This window comes from Taudactylus pleione, unplaced genomic scaffold (assembly GCF_031769625.1).
Source record: "Taudactylus pleione unplaced genomic scaffold, aTauple2 ptg000070l, whole genome shotgun sequence".
Classification (NCBI taxonomy): Eukaryota; Metazoa; Chordata; class Amphibia; order Anura; family Myobatrachidae; genus Taudactylus; species Taudactylus pleione.
Window position 1 is genome coordinate 14,757,587 of NW_028284472.1, and position 26,285 is coordinate 14,783,871.

Below are 26,285 nucleotides of genomic sequence, written 5' to 3' on the forward strand. Positions count from 1 at the left end.
CAGTTTGGAGTCTTCGATACACCGCTAGACTCCTTCACATCCACAAATGCAAGCAAGAAGTGCTGTGTAGGCCATACTTGAGAGACAGAGCTGAGCCTACACCCCCTGAGTGGAAGCAGCTGCCAGCCCAGTTATCCTGCCCATAGGGTGTCCTCAGCCAGGAGTTTCCAATTTAGCAGTAGTGTCAGACACAGGGCGAACAAGGACCAGAGATATCTTCTGGGTAGTGATTGGGGCTTTTATCTGAGGTAGGACAGGCACAGGTGACTGTATATAAGGAGGAATCCTGTATGATGGGGGAAGGGAGCATAGGATCCAAATACAGTATCTTAGGGGGAGAGATACCATAACCTGAGGATAATACAGACCACAGTCATTTGAGAGACAGTATCTGAGGAGAATAGCCCCTTACCGAGAGAGCTGGCCTTTGCATTTCTCTTCCTGCATGCTGGTGTTATGAACATTACAGACATTACATATTATTTACATTTTATTACATAAGAGACATTACATAAATCGCCTGTATTAGTACATATCCAATCTAAATCTAATCCAGCAGCATCTCATAGCTATATTTTGTGTATCCTGATACTATACAGAGACATAGCCGTACAGATACTATTATTTGTGAATGAAATAGCTGCACTTTTATATACAGCTAATTTACTCGACAATCCTAAAATGTTGTGAATGTAGTGATTACATTTTAAGTCCTTCCATAGTGCACCAATCAGAACGAGTCATTTCAGCTATAAGGCCAGATGGGAAGAAACAAAATATATCTGACTTACCGGATTTCCCATTTACAGCCCATGTCCCGACTGAAACTGAAAAGCCTTTGGCACAGCAAGTCAAATTAAATGTAGCCCCATCGCAGGAAGTTTCGTTATTACCCGACAGATCTATCGGTAGCTCATTAATACTATCAATGGTTGTGTTTTGTTCTTGATTTGTTTCACTGATAGCGCAGGTATAAGTACCTATAGAAAATAAAAGGTAGAGAGGAGTAAGCTCTGTTAGGAAACAAGGAAAATATGGATGAGATAATGGCCCATTCGCTAAAGAAGACAATTGTAAAGGCAATTGTGGCATTTTGGAATGTGGATAAAAATAGATTTCAATGTAACGAGAATGACCATTTTCTTAATTAGTTTTTTTTCTTTCTGTGGTGGCCTCTCGTGTTACTTAATAACAAATATGATCATTGGTTATTTTTCAGGAGATGCTCTCTGTTTTGCATGTCTATCAGTAGAATGTGCTCTGGCATGCATAGAGTTTGCAAAGATATTCTCTGTATTGTATGTTCCTCAATAAAATGCTCTGTATATTGGTCCCTAAAATGCATAGGGCATACGCTCTGAATTGCATGTACAGTAGGTTACAAAGATGCTCTCTGTATTGTACATACAGTAGATCCATAGAATGCTCCGTGTATTGTATGGCAATTATTAGGATGCTTTATGTTTTATATAGCAGTCACTAGGATACTCTCTATATAGTTTGGCGGTCACTGTGATGCTCTCTGTATGGCATGACGGTCACTAAGATGTTCTCCGTATTCTATGACTGCCATTACAATGCTCTCTATTTTTTATGGTGGCCACAAGGATGCATGGTCTGTGTATTGTACAGTACATCTATCATTAATACTGGCTAAATTATCATGCTAAATATTATAATACCTGTCAGAGGGAGTGGAAGAGGGAAGGAGCAGAGGGGGAGAAAATGGGCGCAAGGTGCCAAGAATCCTAACACCGGCCCTGCATAGGAAGGAGTGGGGCTCCGGGAATTAATGCCATCTGAAGATGGCGTTGTTTCCTGCAAGCGAACTCTGAAAACTTTCAGTTTTTGGAGTTTTCAAATTACTAGGCGTCCCAGTCAGGCCCCAAATAGTGAATGGGCCTTTTACTAAAAACATGCAAAAACTAGTGTTTCTACGTGAGCAATGGGCCCATAATGGTTATTGAATAGGCCCCATAGACATGTATGGCAGCACTTGATTGTTAGATTATTCTGCCTTTTCAGAAAGTCGCTGTTCACGGTGAAACGCATTAAAGATAAGCTGATATTATTGGATATTGCTCCTAAAACCAATACAGAGCAGGACTGCATATCTGGATTACCATATTATTTTTAGACTGGAGGCCTCCAACTAAAGGCGTATTACGCTATGGGGCTGAGGCCTCAGCACCTAATTACCGGCATTGCACACAACATGCTGTTGAGCCGCAGCTATTTATGATCTATTAACCCAGCGACCTGCAGCAGAGCTGGCGGAGAGACAGGCCGGGAAGCGGCAGATACAGCAACTTCATGGCCGGCAGGAGCAGCGCTCCCACTGCGCTGCCAGAGACGTACCCACTGCAGCTACTGATCTGTCTATTTACGGTTGGTGATTTGGCCCATGTCCCTTAATTGTACAGTGTATACTATCCATACAGTTTGGATTCACTTCAACCCATTTGTTTGGTAATTGTTACATATCCAGGTTTTAAAAGTGCAGTTACCACTATATCCCACCTACGCCCTTCATTCTTATAAGCATTGGCTTACCTGATATGACTCTGATATTTTATATACTTTGTATCATTATTATAGCAATTAGGAGATCACTGTTGTACTTTAGAATAACACATGGTTGTATATTGTTCCCTGTCATTTTTTGCATTATTGCAGATAGGTATGTGGGTTCTCAGATACGAGTACATACTATTATTAGAGTGGTATGTCCTATAGGAATATATTACATATGATATTGTGTATTCCCTGTGTTATGGTTATATTGATGTGCATTTTAGCTTATGAATGAAATGTTATTATGTAGATTGTGTGTGTCCCATTGTGCCTGCAGCACTTTTCCACCTTTTTTTCTCTTCAGCACTCGATTGCGGCAGAAAACTTATATACCTATAAAAGTCCCATATTGTCAACAAAAGGACTGATTCAGAGTTATGTACAACTCTGATGGTTTACAGTACATACAACTCCGATGGTTTACAGTACATACAATTCCGATGGTTTGCAGTACATACAACTCCGATGGTTTACAGTACATACAATTCCGATGGTTGCCGATCAGCGCTTGTGCAGGAGCTGTTCTGCGCATGTGCTGATCGGTGTCTGCGATGATGGTCACAGTGCCTCCTTAGCCACACTTTTTACCCAGGTACAGAGACTCCTGCTTTCCCACCCTCCCCCTGCTTTCCCACTTTTAACCTCTCTCCCACCCTCCCCCTGCTCTCCCACTTTTACAGTCTCTCCCACCCTCCCCCTGCTCTCCCACTTTTATCCTCTCTCCCACCCTCACCCTGCTCTCCCACTTTTACCCTCTATCCCACCCTCACCCTGCTCTCCTACTTTTACCCTCTCCCACCTCACCCTGCTCTCCCACTTTTACCTTGCTTTCCCACACTTGCCCTGCTCTTCCACCCTCACCCTGCTCTCCCACCCTAGCCCTGCTCTCCCACCCTCACCCTCCTCTCCTACTTTTACCTTGCTCTCCCACCCTCACCCTGCTCTCCCACCCTCGCCCTGCTGTCCCACCCTCACCCTGCTCTCCCATTTTTACCCTCTCTCCCACCCTCACCTTACTCTCACACTTTTACCCTCACCCTGCTCTACCACCTTCACACATTCCCATTTTTTCCCTGCTCTACCACCCTCACCCTACTCTCCCATTTTTACCCTCTCTCCCACTTTTACCCTGCTCTTCCACCCTCACCCTGCTCTTCCACTTTTACCCTCTCTCCCACCCTCACCCTGCTCTCCCACTTTTACCCTGCGCTTCCACCCTCACCCTGCTCTCCCACTTTTACCCTCTCTCTCACCCTCCTTATGCTCTCCCACATTTACTCTCTCTCACACCCTCCTTCTGCTCTCCCACTTTTATCCTGCACTCCCACTTTTACCCAGCTCTCCCACCCTCACCTTCCTCTCCCACCCTCACCTTGCTTTCACACCCTCACCCCGTGCTTTCACCTCTATATTATAGATTAATATGTTATAACACCCACCCCCACAGCCCAAACTTTGATAATTTTTTTAAACTGGTTTACGCACCAATGCCACACCTCTGCTATAGCTCCACCCACATCCACAGCAATGCCCCTTTTCTCTGACAAACTGCCCCCCCATCCCAAGAGGGGGTGGGGCCCTGCCTATTTTGACAGTCCCGGGCCCCACAATCTCTGATGGCAGTCCTGGCCACAACAGATGTGTAGAAGGTTAGTGTATCCTGCATTTTCTAGAGGTGTCTTCTTCCCCCTTATAGAATAGATTTGTGGTTATTTATTAGAATACTTTATAGGGCTGTATTACTGCTTCTTAGCTGATAGTGATACTTACTGCTACTTCCAGTAATAATTACAGTATTTTCTACACTGTCCGAATAACAAGACTCTATAATAATGCGTTGTATTATACATGTTTATAATGCAACGTTATGTCATTGTCCCAGTGATGTTATTTGATGTTACCACATCTTTCTATTATGTGCTGTCTTTCCTGCTCAATTGTATTACCATGATGTTTTACATTTTGTTTTGTTTGATTTTTATTTATTTTTTTCTTATATTAAGTGTATTTTGTTATGTTTGTTTCTGAAAACTAATAAAAACTTCTCAATAAAAAAAAAAGAATGCGTTGTATTAGGAGTAAGAGTCTGTTGTACCCACCTATGTCAGAGACACTGACATCCGTTTTATTCAGCATATAGCTAACCACGGTACTGTACTGAGTATAAGAAGTGGTGTAGCTGGAATTATTTGATATATCATTGGAATTGAGGTACCAGGAAATGTCCGTTAGTTTAGTGAAGTTACAAACAATTGTTAATGTGTCTCCATAAAAAAGTGTCTCCGGGGTCTTTGCAATGGTTAACTTTGCTGTAGGGAAGACAAAAGGAAAGCAAATATATTATTTATACATTGTAGCCATTATTTTACTGTCTACAGTATATAACATTTATTGGTTTGTTCTGCACAAATGATATATAGGCCAGTGCCTTCCAAAACCTGTGCAGACAGAACTTAGAAAAAATAAAGGTCATACCTACACGTTTCTTGTTATTATATCTAACATCCTGGCTCCTCCTGTTAGCACAGTATATGTTGTGTATTATATATAACTTACACTTGTTTTTGTTTTTGCAAAACTGAAAACAAAAGGAATAACGAGTCATCTGGTGTAACAATATGCAGACACCAGTTCCTTCCAACGTAAGAGATTTAACAGTCTGTATTCTTTTGATCTATGGAGTTTTAACAATCTATGTGTAGCTTCCGAGAGATGTTGTAGGGGAGGTCCAGGGGGCAGGTATGGGGGGGCCTGGTCACATGCTTTGTGTCATTGTGGCCCTCCCACTACTGCTGCAAAATGCTGAGATTCGTGGCATCATGCAGCAGATGTGGGGCTATATTGGCGCAATTTGCTGCAACTCCCGTCAAAACACCCCCATCCAGTCAACTTCACTGGGTAAGTAGGTGAGATCTAGGAAGGTGGGCTGCTGTAGGTAGGTAGGCAAGTATCGATTATCTAGACAACAGGTTCTCAAACTCGGTCCTCAGTGCCCCAAACGGCCCAGCATCCCGGAGTGTGACGGGCTACCGATGTCCATCCCTGCACCAAACCAAATCTCCTTAAAATGCTATACCAAATGCCTAACATGACCAAGAAACACCCACCATATATTAACCCCATAGGCTACAACCTTCCTAACGCCACCCACCTTTCTACCTCACACAACTAGTAACACCTAACTGTCCGGAGGCAAACCCCACAGATTCGGGTGTTTAATTACCGCCATTCATATGCAATGCATTCCGTCTCTCTTCTAGTTTATTAAATTCAGTGCAATAAAATAAAGTGTTTTTTTTTTAAAACAAGCAGTACAGACACACTGTAAGGTAATATAAGCTAACGATGCCTTTCCGTAGACAGCGGGGGACTCATGTGGACCAATGTGCTATACCAACTTCTTGGTGAGTGACAGCTGCTGCAACCAATACTGCATAATTCGGGGCAGATTTACTAAGCTCTGGAAAGTGATAAATTGGAAAGTGATAAACTAACAGCCAATCAGCTCCTAATCCCCCTTTCACACTGAAAATGAAAATACTGTGTAATTCACTTTTACCCAGTAATTTGCTAAACAACCCGGGATTTTTCCCTGTGTAAAGGGGTCATCCCGGGACTAAATTCCCGGGTCTCCGATTCTGTTTTATTGCAGGGTCGTAGACCTGGAAATTAATGCACAAACGGTCAACACAAAAATGGTTTATTAAACCTAACTCTAGACTAACCCTAACCCCTCCCCCTAGCGCCTAACGATATTGGTCCCCTCCAGCAGCCTAACAGTGACCCTCCCCGAAGTGTTCAACCCTAACCCATCCATAACCTTAAAATTTGAGAATAACCATCAAAAAAGGTGTCGACAAATTTTGTGTAAACCATTTTAACTTGTTGACCTTTTAACCTTGTCAACTTTTAACTCTATCGACCATCTGCACTGTCGACCATTTGTCAGTCGACGTTCTTTTGACTATGTCAACCAATTACATGTCGACCATCTGATGTCTACCTATTGACTGTCGATTTTTCATCCAGATACCGTCCTCAATGAGAGACTGACTATCCTACTTCCTCGTATCTCAAGCTGCCACCCAGCAAGACTGGGACCTACTGTATCTAAAGCTATCTAAAAGTCACTGGTGCCTCCATTTCTTTCTACCCGTTACCTTTTGCCAGTGAATTGAGTCTGTTACTCTGAGAACTGTGGTTCATCCCTGTGCTGCTCTAATGGTTACCTGGCCGCAAAGGATGGTTTATTAGGCAAATGTCCAGTTGTACATTTTCATGTACAGTAGTTTTTTGCACTCTAAGAGGACACAACTGAAATAAAATAGAAACACAACTGAACATTAAATGTTATATCACTCAGTAACAAGGCTTACCTTTTGGCAAATATGTCACATTTATTGTCTTTGAAGCTGTTGCACCTTCCAATCTCTGTAATTTGCAAGTGTACGAGGAGATGGACTCATTTAGCGCGCACTCTGTCGCGTCGGGGGTTACAATGTACGTTGTGCAGGTTGCGTTGCTAATTGATTCTCCTGTAATTGAGTTATGATGCAATTTATTTTACAAACATTCCAGTTACACTTTAATATAATAGAGGAGGGGGGCCTATGTTTTTATGTATTCGTGAACAGAGCTCAATGCCATATTGGGGGGGAGGGAGTGTTGTTAGACAGAGGGCAACTCCTGGATGTTGTGACCTACTGTAAGTATCATGATTTTTGGATTTACAAAAGTTGGGTGGTCCAGCTAATCACCTGGGTGTTACCGTTGTGGTACAATATAATGATCCACGACCACCTTCAGTCTTAGCTAGGTGTCATGGAACAGTTGGCTCTGATTTCATGGACCAAGTTTTATTTTTCTGAAAAAACTCAAACTGAGATAAACTGAAAAAGAGTCTGTAGCCAAGTATTTGAGAGATCATGATGCCACCTGCCCAAGTTTTTGGAATTAGTGTTTTATTTGGAAGATTTATACCTCAAAATAGCTGGATTTAATATTTTGATCAACTGTCCAGTATGATTCTTCGAATTCTGATATAATTGTGGAATTAAATCTTCTCTTAAGCATTACTCAACCCGCCAATCTGTTGCCCGATGGAACGGTATATCGGTGGGCAGTACACACTGCATGATCCAGTGTCTGACCGGGCGATACATTGTACACCTGCACCAATCACATCGCTGGGATTGGCAGCTGGGTCTCTCCATCTGCTGTGCATGCAGGGCCAATGGAATGACCCCAATGACCAGCACGGAAGCACACATAGTGTATACACACTAGATAATCAGGCCAATACGCTGGTCCAATTCACAATAATGTCAGAGAACTCATCTAATGTGTACCCAGCTGTACTCTTTGGTAGGGTAATTCAAACTAAGACCCACGAGACCAATGTGACCTTCCACCTGCTCCAATGTGGCCCTTTGACCGGACCACAGTTTGCTACACTCCTGCATCCCCCACAATGGCGAGGGTGGAGAGCTACGTAGGCCCTACTCGAGAGACAGGCAGAGCTGAGCCAACACCCCCTGAGTGGAAGAAGCAGCCTGCCCAGGTATCCTACCCCTAGGCTGTACCCCAACCCAGCCCGGGGTCTCCCATTTAGCCCCAGACATAGACACAGGGCGAACAAGGACCAGAGACTTGCTCTGGGTAGTGATTATCTGAGGGAGGACAGGCACTGGTGACTGTATATAAGGAGGAGGTGGGGAAAGGAAGCATAGGATCCTGGAATAGTATCTAAGGAGGAGAGACACCATAACCTAAGGATAAAATAAACCACAGTCAGTCATTATCTGAGAGACAGTATCTGAGGAGAATAGCCCAGGGACTCCTGTAGATTCAGAGATTGACAGAATTGCAGAGCAATTCCGTCCATCTAAAATGCTAATGCAGCAGGAGGTATCTGCAGGAAACATTCTGGGGCTTTGATGCGGTTGACAACTCCGCCTTTAGATGGCATTGTCCAATAGAAGCCTGTGAGCTTCAATTTGCTGCTTCCCCTGGGAGTGATCTAATCTAATCCCTCCCAGTGCCCCAGCGGCACATGTGTTTTTCTGTGCCGCCGCCATTGTCCCAGTGAGTTATATTTTTTGTATCCTGATACTATCCAGAGACATAGCCAAACAGATGCTATTATTTGTGAATGATATAGCTGCACTTTTATACACCGCAAATGTACTCGACAATCCTAAAATCTGGTGATCGTAGTGATTACATTTTAAGTTCTTCCATAGTGCAACGATCAGAACGAGTCATTTCAGCTATGAGGCCAGATGGGAAGAAACAAAATATATCTGACTTACCGGATTTCCCATTTACAGTCCATGTCCCAACTGAAACTGAAAAGCCTTTGGCACAGCAAGTCAAATTAAATGTAGCCCCATCGCAGGAAGTTTCGTTATTACCCGACAGATCTATCGGTAGCTCATTAATACTATCAATGGTTGTGTTTTGTTCTTGATTTGTTTCACTTATAGCGCAGGTGTAAGTACCTATAGAAAATAAAAGGTAGAGTGGGGTAAACTCTGTTAGGAAACAATGAAAATATGGATGAGATAATGGCCCATTCGCTAAAGAAGACAATTGTAAAGGCAATTATGGCATTTTCGAATGTGGGTAAAAAATAGATTTCAATGTTACGAGAATTACCATTTTCTTAATTAGTTTTTTTTTTCTGTGGTGGCCTCTTGTGTTACTTAATAACAAATATGATCATTGGTTATTTTTCAGGAGATGCTCTCTGTTTTGCATGTCTATCAGTAGATTGTACTCTGGCATACATAGAGTTTACAAGAATGTTCTCTGTATTGTATGTTGCTCAATAAAATGCTTCCTGTATTGTATATTGGTACCTAGAATACTCTATTTATTGTAGGGCATTCCCTAGGATACACTCTGTATTGCATGTACAGTAGGTTACTAAGATGCTCTCTGTATTGTACATACCATAGGTCCATATAATGTCCCATGTATTGTATGGCAATTGTTAGGATGCTCTTTGTTTTGTATAGCAGTCACTAGGATACTCTCTATATAGTATGGCAGTCCCTGTGATGCTCTCTGTATGGCATGATGGTCACTAAGATGTTCTCTGTATTCTATGACTGTCATTACAATGCTCTCTATTTTTTATGGTGGCCACAAGGATGCATTGTCTCTGTATTGTACAATACATATCATTAATACTGGCTAAATTATCATGCAAAGTAATATAATACCTGCTTTGTCATACTTGCAATACATGGCACATTCATGGAAGCACTGTTACTTTTCATTCAGTTCGAAACAATAAATTAATAATGTTGAATTATTGATGCTAGTGTCTACATGTAATCACAGTTACATTTAATAATGTGTCCTTTTTCTATGTGAAAGCCATCCCTTCCCCAAGAAACTGTACAGAGAGCAATGAGAAGGTGAATCCTCCAACAGTTATACCCACGACCATACTAAACATTTGTGTAAGGAATTGTGCTGCACTGATGTGCTTATGCCACCCACTGGTGTGCTGGCGTTGCCAATTTATACTTACACCACCTACAGGTGCAGTGCGGTGCCAACATGTGTGTTACCTCCATCTGGTACAGCACACTACACCTGCCTTTGATGTGACTCGCCTACCATTGCATGATGCATCGGCTTGCATACAACTGATGTGACTAGCTATGTCTCACATACATGAAGTATCTTTCAGATCATTTCTTGGGCCACTTTATATTCACAATTTTCCCCTGACCCTATAGGATTATGTGGTTTGAGATCATAAGATACATTTCAATACTTTTATATTCATCTTAAAAATGTGTACATATGACACTGGACGTGGCATTTTCTATTATCATATAGATATAACATTGTAACAATATTTTTGTTGCTGTTTTAGGGTTTCCTTTCTATCTTCCCCTATGAGGAACTCAGTAACTGATCCAGTATTTGAAGATGTAGTCAATTCATTGCCTAGCAACCAATGACATTACAGAGAGACAAAGCATTCATATCAGCTGCTTCCAATATTTAGTTTATCTGGCTGCTATGTGTCTCATATAGGGGCCTATTCATCCACCTGGCCTCCGTTAATTATCTAACTCTCCGCAAGTTTCGGCAGTGGACAATTAACTACCGGAGCAATTCAGTATTGCACCGATGCTCCAAAAGCAGTTTTTGGAGTTTGCAAAATACCAAGCGGCCCCATCAGACCCCAAATAGTGAATGGGCCCGTTACTAAAAACATGCAGAAACTAGCGTTTCCACATGAGCAAAGAGCTTATGGCAGTTAATGAATAGGCCCAATAGACATGCAAGGGCAGCACTTGATTGGGGCAGAAAACTTATATACCTTTAAGCGACCCATATTGTATGCAAACCCGGTAGTTAACGTACAACTCCGATGGTTGCCGTTCGCCGCATGCGCAGGATCTGCAACGACGGTCACAGTGCCCCCTAAGCCACAATAGATGTGTAGAAGGTATAGTTTATCCAGCTTTTTCTAGAGGTGTCTTCTTCCCCCTTATAGAATAGATTTGTGGTTATTTATTAGAATACTTTATAGGGCTGTATTACTGCTTCTTAGCTGATAGTGATACTTACTGCTACTTCTAGTTATAATGATAGTATTTTCTACACTGTCCGAATAACAAGACTCTATAATAATGCGTTGTATTAGGAGTAAGAGTCTCTTGTACCCACCTGCATCAGAGTCACTGATATCCGTTTTATTCAGCATATAGCTAACCACGGCACCGTACTGAGTAGAAGAAGTGGTGTAGCTGGAATTATTTGTAATATCAATGGAATTGAGGTACCAGGAAATGTCCGTTAGTTTAGTGTAGTTACAAACAATTGTTAATGTGTCTCCATAAAAAAGTGTCTCCGGGGACTTTGCAATGGTTAACTTTGCTGTAGGGAAGACAAAGGGAAAGCAAATATATTATTTATACATTGTAGCCATTATTTTACTGTCTACAGTATATAACATCCTACCTATATGTTTCTTGTTATTATACCTAAAAATACTGGCTCCTCTTGACTGTTAGTACAGTATATGTTGTGTATTATATAACTTATACTGTTTTTGATTGTTTTTGCAAAACTGAAATTTTTTTTTGGTTTGTAAATTTACTAAGAAGCGAGTTTAGCTGAAAGCGAGATTTTCGATGGTGAAGCCATTCGAGATTTCTCAGGTGAGTTTTTTTATTAAACTCAGAGGAAATATCTCACTTCTGTTGAAAGTTTGTTTTTTGGCGGGAACGGAGGTTTGTTTTTTTTGTTTACTCGCCCGTGAACACCGGTTAGCTTTTAAACACACCTTTCAGATTGATTTTGATTGGTGGAAGTGATCACATGTTTTGGAATGTTCAGACAGAATATAAATACGCCCTGTGATGTCCGTACCTCGTGGGTTTGTGGCAGGAGTTAGTGAAGAGAGGGACAGTGAGGAGTTTGTGGTATCTAGTTTGCGGAGTCTGGAAAAGCGATTGTTGAGTGAATTTTGTCTTGTGCCTATTTGTAGTCTTGTTTTTTTGTGTGTATTTGTCTATATTTTGGTCTGTAGTCATTTTCATTTCATCCTGTCAGTGTTCATCTCTGTGTGTGTGTGTGTGTGTGGTACATTGATAGTGGTGGTGGGTTTGTTTAGTGTTCGTTTGTTTTTTCTTTGTAAGTGTTATTTGTGTAATTGTGGAGACCCTGATGTCTGCCCAGCAGGAGAGCCAGGGAGAGATTGAGGGTCTGGAGTTGTCCGGTACCCAGCCTCATGTAACTTCCAGTGAAGAGAGTGAGGTTGAGGCACGCCATAGTGTTAAAACAAAAACAGGCAGAAATGTCAAATTTTCCTTTGACCAGAATGTTGCACTTGTGGGTGAGGTTATGAAGCACCAGCACTTGCTGTTTGGAAGACAGGCTGTCCGCACCTCTGCCCGGCGTAAAAGCTCGTTTTGGGCCGGAGTTGTGAATGCAGTAAATGCAGTGGGGCCCACTAAGCGTGATGCCAACCACTGTAAAAAGCACTTTTCAGATATTAAGCGGCATGTAAAGGAAAAGATGGCAGATGAGCTGAAGTATGCCAGGGGTACTGGCGGTGGCTCCCCATATCAATCTGTTTATTTGGATTATGGGGAACCCCTGAAAGAGCTGATCCCTCCTGAAGTTGTGCGCAAAAGTTATGATGCTCCTATGCAGACCTGTGAGTATTTTTTGTCTTTTTTTTTTAAAGTTGTCTGTTTTTTCTTTTTAATATGTTTTTTTACTATCAATACATTTCCAGGGTATTTGATGAGACCATTGTAATGGTTCTTGTTTTTTTTGGGGGGGGCCTGTGGTAACCAACAGCAACCAATGTTTGTAATTATTTTTTTTGGCCAATTATCTCATGCATTGTATTCATTGTTTTCACTCTGCTTGCTGTTTAGTTTGTTAATTTACTTGTAACCATGTTTTTATTTTATTTTTTATTTTTTTTAATTGCAAAAATACACAGGACAACCACACATTTGTAATAACCAATTAATGGTAGCCACATTTATTCTGTTTAACTCAAATGTACAAGTGTAGATTTCATTTGGGCAAACCACTGTTTATATAATCATGGAAAGGTGATGTACATTCCTCAGCAACACACATTATGAAACCAGATTCATTTTAATAAAGGTCAATGTCTGCAATTAGGCATCCCAACAGTATTTGTAATGGTTCATTGTTAGCACAAAGAAATGGCAGGCATTTTGGCAAGTTTCAATACAAAATTTGTGTCCTTTCAAATGCTAGCAAAGAAAAGGAGAATATATCCAGAGCCAAAAAGGGAGCAGCAGCGCCATCAACAACAGCAGCAGCAACAACACCAACAACAACAGCAGCAGCAACAACACCAACAACAACAGCAGCACCAGCAGCAGGAGTCCGAGGAGGCTGGTAAGTTAAGGGCCACTAGTTGTTTGTAGACACACAGTAATATAAATGTCACAATGACACTGTGAATGTTGCTCTGTAGGTCCCTCCAATCTTCCACCTAAAAAGAGGCGTCTGACACCACAGTCTTTTGATCAGACAATAACCCCACCAAGATGTCAGGATGTGGTTTTGTTTTCTGGGTGACCCTCTTCACCTCTTCTTAATTGTGAGTTTGTGTGGATCTGAAAATGAAAAAAGTATTGTATTTAATGTTTTTAATGTATAAGCAGACATTTTTTACATTCGCCTCAAGGAACATGGTATGTTTTAGGGCACAAAGTAAGGTATGTTGGATTACCTTGTAAAGGCTTGGCCTATTTTAATATTTTAAATCGTTTTAATGGTCTACTTATAACTGGCATGTATTTATTATTTTGGACACAATGCTTTCTTATGCTGTAAGTTCAACTTTCATCATTGTGGGCGATTTTGAACATAGATCTGTTCCTAAATTGAATTATTAAACATTTATTTTAAACTAAAGGGATAATTGGGAATAGCATAAAAATGTAGACTTTACAATTGGCCAAACCATCTACTCTGGTTTTGTATTTGAAATCTAACTTGCAAATGAATGCATCTTAATGTATACCCATTTACTATTTTGCAAATTCCAATATTTGGGCCAAATATCATCTACAATCCTTTCAAAAAAATGGTAGGTGGGGCAGTGTTACCTTTGGGAGTTGTAGTTGGCCTCCAATAGAGTTGGATCACCTGTACACTACATCACGCGTTGTTTGCTATTTTTGGTAGTAGTGGATGTCCTGTTGCACCTGTAGAGGGTTTTCTTTAAAGAAATTTATGGTCAGAAATAATCTCCAACAGTGGCCTACAAAATGTTATGTGTGAAAGTGTACATAATGTTGTTTGAGCAGTCAATAAATATATACTGTATATATTTTTTTGGTTAACTTTACAATTTAAAAAAACAGAGTATACACAACTTGACATTAACAATATTTTGTGGTTACACCAAAATAAACCTTGCACTTGTTTTATTCACAACATTCCATACATTGGCAAACTGCCCTAATCAAGTAACACAGGCCAACAGTTGGCGATAGTACAATTACTCCATGAAATGATATTAAACACAGTAATTCTGTCACTTCTTAAATTTATATGTTGAAATTATTGACTCATTTCCTTGTTTGTCCAAATTGCAACATTGATTCTAATGTAAAAACCACATTAATTACCCAAGTGTCTCTTATAGATTCTCCAGAACAACCTGGCCTTCCACAAGACACCTTTTCGGATGTAGAAGGGCTCTATGAAAATGAAGATAACGAAACATTAACAGTAATTCCTCCAACTATGCCAACACAAAATACTGTGCCATCCACTCCACCCATTTTACTCCGTACACCACAACCACCACCTCCACCTCCCCCTCCCCCTCCACAGCCAAAATCAACATACTGGCAAGATATGTTTGCTTGCCCACAGCAACAAAGTGATTTACTACGTACACACATCACTCAAAATCAAACCATCAATAAAATAGACCACCGACACAACAAGAACCAGATGGCTCAGAGGGTGGAGCAAACACATTTGGCAAACTCTATGGAGCAAATGAGACAGAGCATTGTTCGTTTGGAGGGCTCAGACTTACGGCAAACTGATCTTTCTAATAGGTTCAATGATAACTTTCTGCGCCTAATAGAAAAACAAAACGCAGCATTCAGGGATTTTTCTGGCAGTTTAGAAAACTTAGGCACACAAATTTTAGGGTGCTTACCTGAAAATACTGCAAGCACCACCTCAAGCAGCACTTCCCAGGCACCAACCCCAATTGCCACACCACCCTCGACGCACAACTCGAACTAGAGGTGGCAGCCAACAAACTCGGTGTGGCAGGGGTCACTCCAAGCGAGTTCTGGAAGATTGGAAAATAAAAATCTGTGTTCAAATATGCATGGTACAAAACACATAGATTGCCTTTTAAAACATTGCTGAACCATTGTAATCTACCTCAAGCATTGTACCTAATTGATTTTTTTTGTGCAAAAATCACTCCTAACCATTTTGTGGTTTAAAAAAAATGAAGATGTTTCTGATGTGTTTGCTCATTTTGTCAGTTTGCAAAACATTATGGGCATTTGTTTTGGTTTGTATGCACAATGATGTGTAAAAATATCTTTCTACGAAAAAAAAAAGAGACAAAATATGTTATTTTATTATGTGCACTAACCTTTATCATTGATATTTTGGCTAAACAAAAAAACAAAAAAAAGATTGCTGACCAAACATCAAAAATAAACTTGATGAAAAGCAAAAACATGTCTCATTTTTCTGCTTACACCCCATATTGTATGTTCTTACATTATAGGTAAGTCTAAAGTTTGGTTTGGGATGTTAAAGTGTAAAATTCTTGACAAGGTGCCCAAAAAATACATTGTCCAAAAAGGACACTACAACACTCAATGTTGCCACACGTGTGTGAAAGTAACACATAGACAACACACATTATGGTTCAAAAAACATATGGTAATAAAAACATACAGCACAAATGATAGGGTGGAAATTACAAGTCCAAATACATTTTACAGTAACTTAATATTGTAAGGGCAAATTATTTGGTGTACACTTTATGCTTCTGAATGCAACATGCGGGCATTTGAAAGGGACAACACAATGTCACAACAACAAAGTCGTCTGAAAATTAAGAACAACAATACACTTAGGAATCAAATCTATTTTTACATGTAGAGAAGACACATTTCAGCAAACATGTGATGAATGACACTTACCAGTAAAGTGCTCCACAATCAGATTCTGCCTCACCTGTCTTCCAGTTTCTGTGCTCACGCTGTCGCCTGATGTATCCAAAAAACCAGCCTGCTGGCTGTCCTCCACATAGTCAGCGGATAAAGGCTGCTGCAAACACATATTATGCAAAAGACAGCAGCAGAGCACAATATCTGACACTTTATTGGGCGCACACAATAAAATTCCACCAGATTTATCGAGACAACATAATCTAGACTTTAACAGGCCAAAAGTAGGTTCAATCACACATCTGGTTGACTTATGTGCATCATTATATTTGTGCTCAGCTGGAGAATTTGGAAGCGATAGTGGAGTCAGTAACCAAGAGCAACACCCATAGCCAGAGTCACCTATTGGGCAGAATAGAGTTTCCAAAATTAGACAAATGTGTGTTTTTGGATTGTACTTACTGAAAAAGGTTGTAACAAATACTTACCCAACAGCCATCCTTCCGGCATTTGACCAGCCTCGAATTTATCATGGAGGGATGACTGACTGAGGATAAAGGCATCGTGACATGAGCCATGGTAGCCGACTACAACACTCATGATTTTGAGTTTGGCATCACAAACCACCTGGACGTTGGTAGAATGGGCATGGTGTCTATTCAAATAAACATGCGCCCTAGCTCGAGGTGGTCTCAGCTCAATGTGTGTGCAGTCTATTGCGCCCAGGAGATTTGGCATGCCTGCAATGCCATAAAAAGCTACCTTGACTGCATACCAGTGTGACTCTTGGTTAGGGAAGAAGTTTCCCGTAGCAAAAAAGTGCAACACACTCAAAAGCTTATGCATTCCTGAGACAGCACGTGAGCGACCTGTCTCAGGGTCTATGTCAAGTTTGACAAGGTCATACAGATGGAATATGTTTGATCGATTTAGCCTGAACATCTGTATGACCTCGCCATCAACCAATACGTTCAGATTCAAATGCCCCATAAAAAAATGCTGCCTGCGCAGCCTCCACGGTACCTGCATAACCTCTTCAGCCTGCTCAGTTTCTTCCTCAAGTTCACTTCCAGCTGGTATCCCAGCCACAAACCAAACACAACAGCATTCACAAAAAAAAGCCATCTTCCCTCAGTACAACCCAATACAAAAACCTGCCTCCTTTTATAGTCTCCCTGTGAGTGTCCTCATTAATGCAAGTGAAAACACGTTAACTTTTGTAAAACAGGTGTGAGTTTCAAGGCGAGTTTGCATTTTAAAGGTATTTTGCATGGCTTCACAAGAACCCGCTGCTGACAGGCACATCTGTTTGAATCGGGAAATCTCGCCCGAGATCATGAATTTCACGGGCGAGTTTACGATTGTAAATTTGCGAGATGTATTTCTTACATGTTAAAACTAACCAATTTTTGATGATGGCGAGTTAAGGCGAGATTTACATCTCGTGCGAGAAAAAAAGTGAGTGAATAAAAACACACTAAAAAACCCACACGAGTTTGCAATTTGTAAATTTGCGAGATGAAAAACATGTCTAAAAACACCAGAGAATGTCATCTCGACCAAACTCGATTCTTAGTCAATTTACCCCTAACAGTATTCTGTAGATCTATGGAGGTTTAACAATCTATGCTAGACACCTCATTGCTGCATTTAGAAGCACCATCGCGACCACTGGATGCTGGTCACTTCAGAGGCCAGGAATCTGCGTCTGTCAACACAGACCCTGGCCTCATCCTTCCCGGAAAACAGGGTGACCTGCCCAAACTCCGCCCCCCAAATGCACATGCACAGAATGGGTCCTGCGCAGGCACAGACCCCTAACCATCGAAGATGTACGTTCATCATTGATGAACGTGCATCTCTGTATCAGGCCCTATGTGTAGCTAGCATGCTTACAGTACCTATTTTTGGTTCCGAGAGATACTGAAGGGGAGGTCCAGGGGGCAGGTATGGGGGGGCCTGGTCACATGCTTTGAGTCATTGTGGCCCTCCCACTACTGCTGCAAAATGCTGAGATTCGTGGCATCATGCAGCAGAGGTGGGGCTATATTGGCGCAATTTGCTGCAACTTCCGTCAAAACACCCCCATCCAGTCAACTTCACTGGGGAAGTAGGTGAGATCTAGGAAGGTGGGCTGCTGTCCCAGGTCCGGGGGATTTCCACAAAATTTGTGAATCTCCCAAAACTTTCTGGGGAGTAGGCAAGTAACGACTATCTAGACCAGTATGAATCATTGCATGCCCGGCTGTCCGTCCTTTACTCCCAGGAATGGAGGTCACTGGCACCTGGTGCAGAGGCGCACCCGCTGCACCCAGCATCAGTGACCTGCAGCCCGGCACTGCAGGGTGGCTCTAAGTCGGACGCCCGCTGAGATGTAATTACCAGTGGGCGCCCGGCTCCTTCCCTGCAGTGACGCGCTAGCTGGAGGCTGGAGTTCTCTTCTGAACTCTAGCTTCCGGCCCTTTCGATGCGCCCCATAGAGGTATAACTATGGGGGCACTGCTACAGGGGCATAACTATAGGGGCACTGCTACAGGGGCATAACTATGAGGGCACTGCTACAGGGGCATAACTGATGGCACTGCTACAGGGGCATAACTATGGGGGCACTGCTACAGGGGCATAACTATGAGGGCACTACTACAGTAGCATAACTGAGTGCACTGCTACAGGGACATAACTATGGGGGCACTGCTACAGGGACATAACTATGGGGGCACTGATACAGTGGCATAACTATGGGGGCACTGCTACTGGGGCATAACTATGGGGGCACTGCAACAGGGGCATAACTATGGGGACACTGCTACAGGGGCATAACTATGGGGGCATTGCTACAGGGGCATAACTATCGGGGCACAACTACAGGGGCATTAGATGGGGGCACTGCTACAGGGGCATAACTATGGGGGCACTGTTACAGGAGCATAACTATGGGGGCACTACTACAGGGGCATAACTATCGGGGCACTGTTACAGGGGCATAACTATGAGGGCACTGTTACAGGGGCATAACTATGGGGGCACTGCTACAGGGGCATAACTATGGGGGCACTACAAAAGGGGCATTATATGGGGGCACTACTACAGGGGCATCACTATGGGGACACTGTTACAGGGGCATAACTATGGGGGGCACTGCTACAGGGGCATAACTATGGGGGCAATGCTACAGGGGCAAAACTATGGGGGCACTATTACAGGGGCATTATATGGGGGCACTGTTACAGGGGCATAAATATGGGGGCACTGCTAAAGGGGCATAACTATGGGGGCACTTCTACAGGGGCATAACTATGGGGGCACTGCTACAGGGGAAAAACTATGAGGGCACTGTTACAGTGGCATAACTATGGGGGCACTGCTACAGGGGCATAACTATGGGGGCACTGCTACAGGGGCATAACTATGAGGGCACTGCTACAGGGGCATAACTATGGGGGAACTGCTACAGGGGCATAACTATGAGAGCACTGCTACAGGGGCATAACTATGGGGGCACTGCTACTGGGGCATAACTATGGGGGCACTACTAAAGGGGCATTATATGGGGGTACTGCTACAGGGGCATCATATGGGGACACTGTTACAGGGGAATAACTATGGGGCACTGTTACAGGAGCATTATATGGGGGCACTGCTAGAGGGGCATTAATATGGGGGCACTGCTACAGGGGCATTACTCTGAGGGCACTACTACAGGGGCATAACATTGGGGGCACTGCTACAGGTGCATAACTATGGGGGCACTGCTTCAGGGGCATAACTATGGGGGCATTGCTACAGGGGCATAACTGAGGGCACTGCTACAGGGGCATAACTGAGGGCACTGCTACAGGGGCATAACTATGGGGACATAATTATGGGGGCACTGCTACAGGGACATAACAATGAGGGCATTGCTACAGGGGCATAACGATGAGGGCATTGCTACAGGGGCATAACTATGGGCAGGGACGGATTGGGATAAAAAACCAGCCCGGGAAATTTATGGAAGCAGCCCTAATGGGGTCGGGGTCTTTTGAGGGGGTGGCGTCTGTCGAGGGGGCAGGACCTCTCCTCATATGGCCTGATTTGTTATGTTGGACACAGTTGCTGGCTTACTTATGTTTTTTGGAGTTGGGTCTGCAACTCTATGCTAATTACGCTACAATGCCCTTCCCTGGTGTACATAAGTGCTTTTGCACATGCAAGGACTAAGACACCCATTGTCAGTGTCTACAGATACTGCAATTATGCTTTGAGCATCTTTAGACGCCACCGTTGGTCGTGCCATTTAAACTTTCACCAGCCCTATGCTATATGCAGATCATCAGTCTGTGTATGGCCTCCAATGTGAGTAATACAGCGTCTCTATAGCCAACCCCCTGTAACTGCCCAGGAGCCCCCAAAACATTTCTAATACACTTGGTGCATGCATCTGAATCCGTACTGCAACTCTGTACGAACATCATCTAGACGCATGCGCAGTGAAACTCAGACGCATGCGCCGAGGAAGAGCAATGCACTAAAAAAAAAAAAAAAAACATTGGCCCCCACAGGAAAAATAATAAAACACATTGACACCCACAGGAGAAAAGAAACACACTGACCCCCCTACAGCAAGCAATAAAACACACTGGCCCCTAAAAGAAAACAATAAAACACACTGAACCCCTGCAGCAAACAATAAAACACACTGACACTCGACAGGAAAAAAAAAACACATGGCACCTACAGAAAGCAATAAGACAGACTGACACCCCCCGGGCAGGTAAAAAAAACAAAATACACATTATCCCCCACAAGAAAAACAAAATACACATTAGCCCCCACGAGAAAACATAACACACATTGGCCCCCACAGATTAAAAATAAAAAAAAAACATTGACCCCAGCAGGAAAAAAATTAAAACAAATTGGCCTCCACAAGAAAAAAATAGGGTGAGCAGTGTACGTCCCTGTAGCCAGGAGGTATGGTGGGTAGTGTATGTCCCTGGCCTGGGGGGATATTGTATATCTACGGGGCCAGGGAGTAGGGTAAAATCCGGAGGCCTGGGGGTAGGGTGGGTTACTGGTATGTTCCAGAGGCAGGGATGGTAGTTAGGGTGGGTACTGCATTGTGAGGCCATGGGGAAGTCTGGTTAGTCAATCGCCACCACCGAAGCCAGCTCCTGGAGCATGAGCTCCATACACTCTGCCACTGCTGGGGTCAGAATGCAGAAGTAGCGGGTTGCAAGGGCAGGACGGGAGTAGTAATAGTGGGAAGGAGGTGGTTGGATGGGAGTAGTTGTAGTGCAGATCAAGGGCAGGATGGGAATAGGAGTGGGGGCAGCATGGGAGTAGTAGTAATGTGGGGCAGGCTTGGAATAGTAGTAGTGCAGAGCAGGGGGCAGGCTGAGAATAATAGTAGGGATGGGATGTAATAGTGGAAAGCTGGGGCAGGATGAGAGTAGTAGTGTGGAGCAGGGGGCAGGGAGGAAGTAGTTGTGTGGAGCAGGGGGCAGGGTTGGAGTGGTAGTGTGGAGCAGGGGGCAGGGTGGGAGTAGAAGTAGTTCGGGGCAGGATGGAAGTAAAAGTGGTCAGCAGGGGCAAGATGGGGATAGTAGTGAGGAGCAGGGTGGGAGCAGTGGTGGGAATAAGTGCGCAGGATGGGTTGTAAACTAGAAAGTTGAACACGAATTACCTTCACTCCGGGCCAGGCTCACCATCTATCCGCATGGGTCCTACCTCTCACGCTGACAGCAGACAGTGTGCACATGAGTAGATAGCTCCTGTAACCCACGTGACGTCCTGCTCCTCCAGGTCCTACTGTACACAGTCAGCTTAATCATTTCATTAAGACAGGGGAGCTGATGGCTGATGAGGCTGGCGGCGGGCGGCTGAGGCTGAGGGCTCTAACGGCGGGCGGCTGAGGGCTCTGACGGCGGACGGCTGAGGGCTCTGACGGCGGGCAGCTGAGCAGGCTGACAGTGGACAGCTAAGGCTGAGGGGGCTGACGGCGGGCTGCTGAGGAGGCTGACGGTGGACAGCTAAGGCTGAGGGGCTCTGACGGCGGGCAGCTGAGCAGGCTGACAGTGGACAGCTAAGGCTGAGGGGGCTGACGGCGGGCTGCTGAGGAGGCTGACGGCGGACAGCTAAGGCTGAGGGGGCTGACGGCGGGCGGCTAGGGCTGAGCAAAAAGGGGATTTATATTGAGGGAGAGTAGGACACTGCACAGCACAGTGATGTAGCTGGGAGCCTCCGGTTTGCGTTCCTGGAAGCACAGCAGCCGGAAGGCAGTGTCGGCCAGCGCAGCAGAGGGGTTCAAGGGGCCGGCCCAGCGGGAACTTTCCCGCTTTCCCGGTGGCCCAATACGCCCCTGACTATGGGGGCACTGCTACAGGGGCATAACTATGGGGGCACAGCTACAGTGGCATAACTATGGGGGCACTGCTACAGGAGCATAACTATGGGGGCACTGCTACAGGGGCATAACTATGGGGGCACTGATACACGGGCATAATTTTGGGGGCCCTGCTACAGGGGCATAACTATGGGGGCACTGCTACAGGGGCATAACTATGGGGGCACTGCTACAGGGGCATAAGTATGGGGGCACTGCTGCAGAGGCATAACTATGAGGGAACTTTTACAGGGGCAAAACTATGGGGCACTGCTACAGGGGCATAACTATGGGGGCACTGCTACAGAGGCATAACTATGGGGGCTCTGCTATTGGGGAATAACTATGGGGGCACTGCTACAGGGGCATAACTATGGGGGCTCTTCTACAGGGGCATTATATGGGGGCACTGCTACAGGGGCATATCTATGGGGGCACTGCTGCAGAGGCATAACTATGGGGGCACTGCTGCAGAGGCATAACTATGGGGGCACTGCTACAGGGACATAACTATGGGTGCACTGCTACAGAGGCATAACTATGGGGACACTGCTACAGGGGCATAACTATGGGGGCACTGCTACAGGGGCATAACTGTTGGGGCACTGTTATAGGGGCATAACTATTGGGGCACTGCTACAGTGGCATAACTATGGGGGCACTGCTACAGGGGCATAACTATGGGGGCAATGCTACAGGGGCATAACTATGGGGGCACTGCTACAGGGGCATAGCTATGAGGGCAATGCTACAGGGGCATTATATGGGGACACTGTTACAGGGGCATAACTATGGGGGCACTGCTACAGGGGCATAACTATGGGGACAATGTTACAGGGGCATAACTATGGGGGCACTGCTACAGGGGCATAACCAATGGGGGCACAACTACAGGGGCATTAGATGGGGGCACTGCTAGAGGGGCATAACTATGGGGGCACTGCTACAGGGGCATAACTATGGGGGCAATGCTAAAGGGGAATAACTATGGGGGCACTGCTACAGTGGCATAACTATGGGGGCACTGCTAGAGGGGCATAACTATGGGGGAACTGCTACAGGGGCATAACTATGAGGGCACTACTACAGGGGCATAACTATGGGGACACTGTTACAGGGGCATAACTATGGGGGCACTGCTACAGGGACATAAATATGGGGGCACTGCTACAGGGGCATTAGATGGGGGCACTGCTACAGGGACATAACTATGGGGGCACTGTTACAGGAGCATAACTATGGGGGCACTGCTACAGGGGCATAACTATGGGGGCACTGCTACAGGGGCATAACTATGGGGGCACTGCTACTGTGGCATACCTATGGGGGCTCTGCTACAGGGGCATAACTATGGTGTCACTGCTACAGGGGCATAACTATACGGGCACTGCTACAGGGGCATTATATGGGGGCACTGCTACAGGGGCATAACTGTGGGGTCACTGCTACAGGGGCATAACTATGAGGGAACTACTACAGGGGCATAACTATGGGGGCACTGTTACAGGGGCATAACTATGGGGGCACTGCTACAGGGGCATAACTATGGGGGCACTGCTACAGGGGCATAACTATGGGGACACTGTTACAGGGGCATAACTATGGAGGCACTGCTACAGGGGCATAACTATGGGAGCACAGCTACAGGAGCATTATATGGGGGCAATGCTACAGGGGCATAACTATGGGGGCACTATTACAGGGGCATTATATGGGGGCACTGTTACAGGGGCATAACTATGGGACAACTGTTAAAGGGGCATAAGTATGGGGGCACTACTACAGGGGCATAACTATGGGGCACTGTTACAGGGGAAAAACTATGGGGGCACTGCTACAGGGGCATTATATGGGGGCACTGTTACAGGGGCATAACTATGGGGGCACTGCTACAGGGGCATAACTATGGGGGAACTGCTACAGGGGCATAACTATGAGAGCACTGCTACAGGGGCATAACTATGGGGGCACTGCTACATGGGGTATAACAATGGGGGCACTGCTACAGGGGCATTATATGGGGTACTACTACAGGGGCATTATATGGGAGCACTGTTGCAGGGGAACAACTATGGGGCACTGTTACAGGAGCATTATATGGGGGAACTGCTACAGGGGCATAACTATGGGGGCACTGCTACAGGGGCATAACTCTGAGCGCACTGCTACAGGGGCATAACTTTGGGGGCACTGCAACAGGGGCATAACTATGGGGGCACTGCTACAGGGGCATAACTATGGGGGCACTGCTACAGGGGCATAACTGAGGGCACTGCTACAGAGGCATAACTATAGGGGCACTGCTACCGGTGCATAACGATGAGGGCACTGCTACAGGGGCATAACGATGAGGGCACTGCTACAGGGGCATAAAATTGGGGGCATTGCTACAGGGGCATTATATGGGGGCACTGCTACAGGGGCATAACTATGGGGGAACTGCAACAGGGGCATAACTATGAGGGAACTACTACAGGGGCATAACTAAGAGGGCAACGCTACAGGGGCATAACTATGGGGGCACTGCTACAGGGGCATAACTATGGGGGTACTGCTACAGGGGCATAACTATGGGGGAACTGCAACAGGGGCATAACTATGAGGGAGCTACTACAGGGGCATAACTAAGAGGGCAACGCTACAGAGGCATAACTTTGGGGGAACTGCTACAGGGGCATAACTATGGGAGCACTGCTACAGGGGCATAGCTATGGGGGCACTGCTACAGGGGCATAACTATGGGGGCACTACTACAGGGGCATTATATGGGGGTACTGCTATAGTGGCATTATATTGGCACTGTTACATGGGAATAACTATGGGGCACTGTTACAGGAGCATTATATGGGGGCACTGCTACAGGGGCATAACTAGGGTGGCACTACTACAGGGGCATAACTTTGGGGGCACTGCTACAGGTGCATAACTATGGGGGAACTGCTACGGGGCATAACTATGGGGGCACTGCTACAGGGGCATAACTATGGGGGCACTACTACAGGGGCATAACTATGGGGGCACTGCTACAGGGGCATAATGATGGGGGCACTGCTACAGGGGCATAAGGATGAGGGCACTGCTACAGGAGCATAATGATGAGGACATTGCTACAGGGGCATAACTATGGGGGCACTGCTACAGGGGCATAACTATGGGGGATCTGCTATAGGGGCATAACTATGAGGGCACTGCTACAGGGGCATAACTATGGGGGCACCACTACAGGGGCATTATATGGGGTACTGCTACAGGGGCATAATATGGGGGCACTATTACAGGGGCATAACTATGGGGCACTGTTACAGGAGAATTATATGGGGGCACTGCTACAGGGGCACAACTATGGGGGCACTGCTACAATGGCATAACTATGGGGGCACTGCTACACTGGCATAACTATGGGGGCACTGCTACGGGGCATAACTATGGGGGCACTGCTACAGGGGCATTTTATGGGGGCACTGCTAAAGTGGCATAACTATGGGGGCACTGCTACAGGGGCATAACTATGAGGGAACTACTACCGTGGCATAACTATGGGGGCACTGTTACAGGGGCATAACTATGGGGGCACTGCTACAGGGGCATAACTATGGGGGCACTGCTACAGGGGCATAACTATGAGGGCACTGCTACAGGGGCATAGCTATGGGGGCACAGTTACAGGG

General features: G+C 44.9%; 1 protein-coding gene across 1 annotated transcript in view; it reads right to left on the reverse strand.

Annotated features, from left to right (window-relative positions):
- LOC148533788 (adhesion G protein-coupled receptor F5-like) overlaps positions 1-26,285 on the reverse strand; it is a 481,437-nt gene that overhangs the window by 414,467 nt on the left and 40,685 nt on the right. The window contains exon 6 of the mRNA XM_088467202.1: positions 4,674-4,883. Within this exon, the coding sequence (XP_088323328.1) occupies positions 4,674-4,883 (210 nt within the window). The remainder of the gene's footprint in view (positions 1-4,673; positions 4,884-26,285) is intronic.